Here is a 7,176-nt window from a genome sequence, read left to right on the forward strand (position 1 = left end):
TTTTTCTAAAACGTTTTTGTAAACAAAATACAAATTTGAACAAAAAACTTTTTTTTTTTATTATTAATATTTGTATTTTACCTCCATCACAATCAGCCTACAACTGAAGAAAAACATGAAAAATAAGGAACTTTTACTGAGAAATAAATATGAAAATCTTCAGCAGTTCAGAGAGATAATATAAAAATACGGAGAATCATGAGTTGAAGTCTAACAATTGATCCTCATCAGAGACAATGTGATATCAGCAGTCAGAGACACTGTTCAGTTGCAGATTTTCATTGATTTTTGCATATTAAACTGCACTATAAAATCTGAGTTATGAATTACATGTAAAAACATTAATGTTGTCCATCTATCACAGAGAAAATCCATTCAAAGTCATGAGAAAAAGTCCTGAAAATGATTTCATCTTTGATTCATATTCCAACTAAATTAACAAAGAAACATTAAAATATAAAAACACTTTCAAAATAACTTTTACAAAATATTAATACATTTAATGTGATGCATATTTGTCATGCATAAATGAAACAATATTCACAATTAACAGATTTATGTGGATTCTAAGCAATTTGAATAAATGCCTTTTGAAAATATGTAATAAACAATATATAAAAAAATATGTAAAAATGTATGACTGACAATTATGCATCACATGAAGTTAATCAGTTTATGTTAAAACTGTGAAATCCAAAAAGACGGAAATTTTATATGCAATTCAAACACATAGATCTTAAATTCAAGCCTAAATATATTTTTGAGTGTAACTGTAATTTTCCGCTCAGCAACAGTCAGTGTAAATGTCTGATATGAGGAGAACATGAGCTCTTTGGTTCAACATCTTCATTCTCCAGCTAAAAAGTGTCATATTCTCATTTTGTCATATAAAAACAATCTGTTCCCTTTCGTATCAAACACATATTCAAGTATGAAAAATAATAACCAGCCACTGCAGCAGCTCCAGACACTAGTGATCCGGTTTAGCTCAGTCTAGTCCAGTTCGCTTCTGTTTCCGGTTTAATCTTCTGCCTTTCTTCAGAACAAGCTTGTTTTTGATGAATCCACGTCTCCTCCTGGTCGCCTGCACAGATAGACAGCGCTAAATCAACATCAGCTGATGAAAACAAGCATGAGTTTAAAGATCGAAGGTTCTCGTACCTTCCGTTTGTGTTTGTGCTTGTTAGCGGCGCTGGTCACTCGAGGTTTGCGCTCCAGCCGCGGCCGGTTCTCCGGATCTTTGACTCTATATATCCGGACAAGCCAGTGCTCGGAGCTGAATGCTTCCTCCAGGTGCTTCAGCCTGACGTCCTTGTTTCCGATCTCAGCATTGCGAGTTCGGTCAAATCCTGGAGGAGTTCTGAAGTCCAGCTGAACAGAGAGAAACACGTTAGATATCAGATGAGCTCCTGATTGAAAACAGTCCAGATCACGTGAGCAGAATCCACCTGCATTTCTCCGAAGCGATAGTAGGACATCTTATACATCAGACAGTCGAGCAGCGCTGGAGACGCGGCTTTATCCACCCTGAACTCTCCCTGCGGCGAGAAGAAATCGCTCTCCTGACCACAGACACAAACACACTCATTCAGAGAGAAACTCACTTCCTGTTCAAGACTGTTAAACATCCCATGTCTAATCGAGAGCTTTGAGATGAACAACAGGAAAAGGAAGTAGATTTTTTAGATGTAAATGTGAAATTAACCAGCTGCGCTCTGGTTGATCTCTAGTTAATCTCGTCGTACATCAGAAGCGTGATTTTAGAATTATTTATATACTATTATAATATTTATTAATATTTTGAATGAGCTTTTATTGTAATATTTTCAGTTCTCATTTTAGTTTAAGTTTTAGTAATTTGTTATGTGCTTTTTTTCATCTTTATTACTTTTTTGTATTATTTTTAAATATTTTTATTTAGCTTTTATTTTTATCTTAGTTATTTGCCAAGGCAATGTTTCTAATTTTCATACAAGTTTTTTTAGTTTAAGCGTTTCATCTAATATTTATATTTTAATTTATTTCATTAGTGAATTAATGAAAACTATTTTTAATAGTTTTAATTTTTTTTGTTTTTAATTTTTTTGTTTTTGTCATTTGTTAGTTTTTTTTTTTTTTTTTTTATATTTGTACCTTTAATTTATTTTTAGTAATTTTAGTACTTTAACTTCAGCTTAAAAAACTTGTGATAAGTGATAAAATTACACAAAAACTGAAAAAAAAAAAAAAAAAAAAAAAATTAAAGCTAAACAGAAATATTAAAAAACTAAAATAAAGCTAATAAAATAAGATGAAGCTGAAATAAAATATAAATATTAGATGTAAACTTTAGATGAAATAAAATTAGGAATGTTGCCTCGGCAGCTAATTGAAATAAAATAAATTAAAACTAAATAGAAATATATGTATAAAACTAATAAAATGAAATAAAGCTGAAATAAAATATAAATATTAGATGTAAATATTAGATAAAATACTTAAACTTTAAAACTGAAATAAAATAAATTAAAGCTAAATAGAAATAAAAAAAAAATGAATAAAAAAAACAATAGCAAAATTACTAAAAGTATAAAAATATCAGATGAAAAACTTAAGCGAAAATTAGAAACGTTGCCTTGGGAACTAACTGAAATAAAATACTTTTTTTTCATTTAATATTTATGTTTTATTTCAGTTTTATTTCAATTAAGGAACATGATTTTTAAAAAAAAAAATATATTTTTTTTTCTGTGGCGCAACCCGAGTTCGAGTCCCATGAGCCGGGAAGCAACGGCGCTATATGTCAGCGCTGCCCACGAGGCTATCGGCATGTAATAGTTTAGTTGTTAGTTAAGCGCGTCTCACCCGCACGTCTCGAGGATGTTCTCCCTCGGCGATCCTCACCATCCACAGGAACTTGTTGATGTCGTCCCCGGCGTATCCGATCACCCCTCCGAAGACAATCAGCACATAGTCTACATCCAGCAGCCTCATGATGTCATACGCCACACTCTCATTGGACGCCATGGCTTTCCCCACCTGAAAGAGCCAATCAGAGAGAGGGAATCAGACTTCCTGTGGATCAGCGTCTCTTCCTGTGGCACGTGTGTCTCACCAGGGCGATGTGGCTGTTGTTCCAGGTGTTGTTGTCCACTAGCGTGGTTCTGTTGGCCATGCCTGCGATCTGATACCCATAATCCCACCAGCTCATGATGCGTGCGTGTTGACCGGTGTTGAGCCGCAGCCAATAGTACGCCTCTCTGAAATCATCCAGGATGTTGCGCGAGCTGATGGAAACACACAGGGAGGATGGATGAGCAGGGGATGAGCAGGTGTACGTGTGTGTTCGAGTGTGTGTGTGTGATGGTACCCGTCGTGGTTGTACGAGGCCAGCACGACACTGGGACTGGAGTAGGCATTACTGGTGACCCACGTGCAGTGAACAGTGAACATGAGCAGCAGCAGCAGCAGCAGAACGCTGACCAGACTCTTGATGTTTGAACCCAAACCCTCTTCACACACGACCTGCTTCCGCACCTTACCAGCCTGAAATACACACACACACACACACACACACACACACACACACACACACACACACACACACACACACACACACACAGTCTGATCACCAGCAGGGGGCGACACACATCAGTTTAACACAGACCATCACTTTGACTCTTAGTCAATATGACATCAAAATTTACTTTCTTAATGAACGTTTGATCTCACTGTGAACGATTCATGAAGACATTATTATAAATCTCTCACACATTATTTTATAATCTTTATAAATATTTTGATATTTTTCTTATAAAATTTGTTTATATTTTATATCTTTATGTATTTATTTTATATAAACAATTATATATTTTTAAATTTTAATCACTTTAATTTTTAATTTATTGATAAATAAATGTATATTTATGTATTTTTTCATATTTAATCATTTCTATATGTATTTAATCTTTTCCACCTCTTAAATATATAATATAAAATATACAAAACAAATATTTATTTATTATATTTGATTATATCTTTATATAATTTTATATATAAGAAATATTTATGTATTTATTTATTAATTATTTATGAATAAATTGATACATTTTTAAACAATAATTTACATATTTATATTACCTTTTCCACCTCTGAAATATATAATATAAAAATATATAAACAATTATGTAATATTTATTATATTTGATTATATATTTATATAAAATTAATAAACATATTAATTATTTATAAATAAATGTATACACTGTTAAATAAAAATGTATTAATTTTTAAAATGTTCTCCATTCCTAAAATATATAATACAAAAATAAACAAACAATTATTTAATATTTATTATATTTAGTATATATTTTATTTTATATTTTCTATATAATAAAAATAAATTTATTTATAAAGTATTTATAAATAAACATATACAACTTAAAATATTAATTTATATATTTATTTAACTTTCTCTACCTGTGAAATATATTATATAAAAATATATACAATTATATAATATTTATTATATTTTATTATAAATATAAAAAATATTTATACAATAAAAATTATACACATTCATAAATTAGTTATTAATAAATGTATATATTTATATTAAATTCTACACCTCTGAAACATGTAAATGTTTGTAGGATAAACTAGCCGTTTAAACTTTGCAGTTTAGTTTTAAATAATTGTCTACCTGGACTGAAAGTGTTTTCAGTCGTGAATTTTCAAAGGCCGAAAAAGATCGACTAGATCAATAGTGCAGTGAAGTCACTTTTAAACACCTTTCTGTTGATCAACATGGTGAATTCAGCTAAAAAACCTGAACCTCATGTAAATCTGCATGGAGAAATTTTCTGCTCTAAAGTGAAATTCTGGATTGAGCTGATACCAATTGAAATGACTGGATTTCATCTCTAAGCAACAGTAAATGTGACCTTTACAGTACAGCAAACTTTCATTTTAAAAGATTAATAAAACTCCTGCATGTGAAAGTTGTTTTGCTGATCTAAAGTGTTTGAGAATCATCTGAGTTTCTAGATTCCTGCAGGTTTATTGTTGTGTGAACCTTCTCATACAGACTCCCAGAGTTCCTCCTGTCGTCCTCAGCCGGAGGATCGTCGCTCAGATAGCGCTCAAACACGCTGGAGAAAGCCACGGCCGACAGCACGCACACCACCGGCGTCAGAGTCAGCATGAGACGGACCATCACACCGGCGAAATACACCGCGCTGACGGCATACAGCACCACTGGAGGGCGGCAGAGAGACTCACGTCAAACACAGAGACACTCAGCCCTGGACCTGAAGGAAAACGGCCGTACCGAACACACGCTCGTCGCTGATGTTTCTGATGCAGAACCAGAGGCCTGCTGGGAAGGTACACACCAGGACGTGAAGATCAAAGAAGAAAGAAACCCAGGTGGTGGGCTGATGCTCCGATACCGACGCGATGATGGGAATATGAACCTTGGCGTAGCTGCACACAGAAAAACATCCTCAAATGACCTCAAACTCTGAGTACAAATGAGATTTTTGTGCCTGTGAAAAACGAGACATTGCCTTACATGCGTTTCAGAGTTGATTTTGTGCAATGCAGTTGCTAGGGTTGGTGGTTTAAATCACTAACACTAGCTATGCGCACTAGTAATAGTGACGATTGACTTAAAGGGGACCTTTTTACAAGATGTAATATAAGTCTCTGGTGTCCCCAGAATGTGTCTGTGAAGTTTCAGCTCAAAATATCCCACAGATCATTGATTATAGCATGTTGTAAATGCCCATTTTTGAGTGGAAGGACAAACATGCTGTTTTCGTGCATGTATCTTTAAATGCAAATGCTCCCCGCCCCTTTTACCGAAGAGGGCGGAGTCTGATGAATGGTTTTCTGAGCGCACACACCTAAAGCACGCACACAGAAAGCTGGCTGTCAGACGGCATGTCACGTGAGAATTAAAATAAGCTCTCTTTCACATCTTATTGCACTTAAACTGTCAAATTCACACAAGGTTATGTCAAAAAGTTCACATGAACACAGTCGGTTATGTCTGTGAACGTAAACAGCAGGGAAATAAATCGCATGTGTATATTAGATCTGTGTATTAAAGTGAAAGCAGCGTAAAATATACAGTACCTATTGCTGTATGTGCTGTTAATATGAACAAAACAACAAAAGAAACAGAAAATCTCTCACTGCTCTTGACTGAATAACTTTAGTAGCTTTAATAAGAATAAATTCCTTACTTGAATGCTGTTGTTAAATGCTCTGGAGAGGAGATAAACATGGCGGACTGTGTACAGCTCACTCAGGGGAGGAGCTAAGCTAATAGGGCGGAGTCTGTCAGCAGTTGTGGGCGGGGCTTTTTACGTAAGAGGAAGGGGAAATCTGGAACAGCTCGTTTGGAGAGACTGTTTATGGATTTTTACCATTATAGGTTGGTTGTTTACACACACATCTGTGTTCAAACACCTTATAAAAGTCAATTTTGCATAATAGGTCCCCTTTAAACTAATCAAGCCCATCCTGAATCAGCTCATAAATGATGTTTTTAATTGTAAATGTTGTGAATTTTTACCCCGTGTCCCAGAGTGAATAAAAGCGTCCACTCCACGGAGCGATCCAACCTGAACACAACAAACATCATCAGCAGACGCTCATGTTAGCATACATTGTCGCTGTTGGGTGGAAACCTTGTATCTTCAAACATGCTACTTTTCAGGAAGTTAAATAATTAAACACAGCATTAATAAAGTTGATATTGTGGCTTTACATATGGTCAGACAAATTAACAAATTAACATTTTACCAAAATCAAGCTCAAATGGAGTTACCAGGTTTTTGATCGTATTTTGTCCATCATTAGAATGGCCACATCTGAAGCAGTAAGTGCAAGTAAGTCACATTAGATTTTCATTAACTTCAGGGCTCGACAATAAGGACTGGCCGATGGCCCGGGGCGAGTGTGAAAGACAGTCGGGACAGTTGACGGAATTGTCACTTGCCCAGACGGGTCAAGAAAGTTTATCATTTGCACGTCTTTTTGAGTCTTGTCAATTTAAACATTTAAACGATTTTTAACCATTCAGATTCAAGCGCAAGAAGACGCGAAAGAGAACTCAATTCAGTACTCGCACACACACACAGAGAGCCGAGTCTCAGACAGAAAATAGCTCGCGAGTACTGAATTGAGTTC

The 7,176-nt window shown here is 34.7% G+C and overlaps 1 protein-coding gene across 1 annotated transcript in view; it reads right to left on the minus strand.

Annotated features, from left to right (window-relative positions):
* Window positions 1–34: 34 nt before the first annotated feature.
* LOC127500786 (dolichyl-diphosphooligosaccharide--protein glycosyltransferase subunit STT3B-like) overlaps window positions 35–7,176 on the minus strand; it is a 21,521-nt gene continuing 14,379 nt past the window's right edge. The window contains exons 8-16 of the mRNA XM_051872275.1: window positions 6,560–6,608; window positions 5,309–5,463; window positions 5,054–5,235; window positions 3,350–3,525; window positions 3,095–3,266; window positions 2,845–3,018; window positions 1,449–1,562; window positions 1,162–1,371; window positions 35–1,084 (exon numbers count right to left, since the gene is read on the minus strand). Of these exons, the coding sequence (XP_051728235.1) occupies window positions 989–1,084; window positions 1,162–1,371; window positions 1,449–1,562; window positions 2,845–3,018; window positions 3,095–3,266; window positions 3,350–3,525; window positions 5,054–5,235; window positions 5,309–5,463; window positions 6,560–6,608 (1,328 nt within the window). The 3' untranslated portion in view covers window positions 35–988. The remainder of the gene's footprint in view (window positions 1,085–1,161; window positions 1,372–1,448; window positions 1,563–2,844; window positions 3,019–3,094; window positions 3,267–3,349; window positions 3,526–5,053; window positions 5,236–5,308; window positions 5,464–6,559; window positions 6,609–7,176) is intronic.

Source organism: Ctenopharyngodon idella, chromosome 19, assembly GCF_019924925.1.
Source record: "Ctenopharyngodon idella isolate HZGC_01 chromosome 19, HZGC01, whole genome shotgun sequence".
Classification (NCBI taxonomy): domain Eukaryota; kingdom Metazoa; phylum Chordata; class Actinopteri; order Cypriniformes; family Xenocyprididae; genus Ctenopharyngodon; species Ctenopharyngodon idella.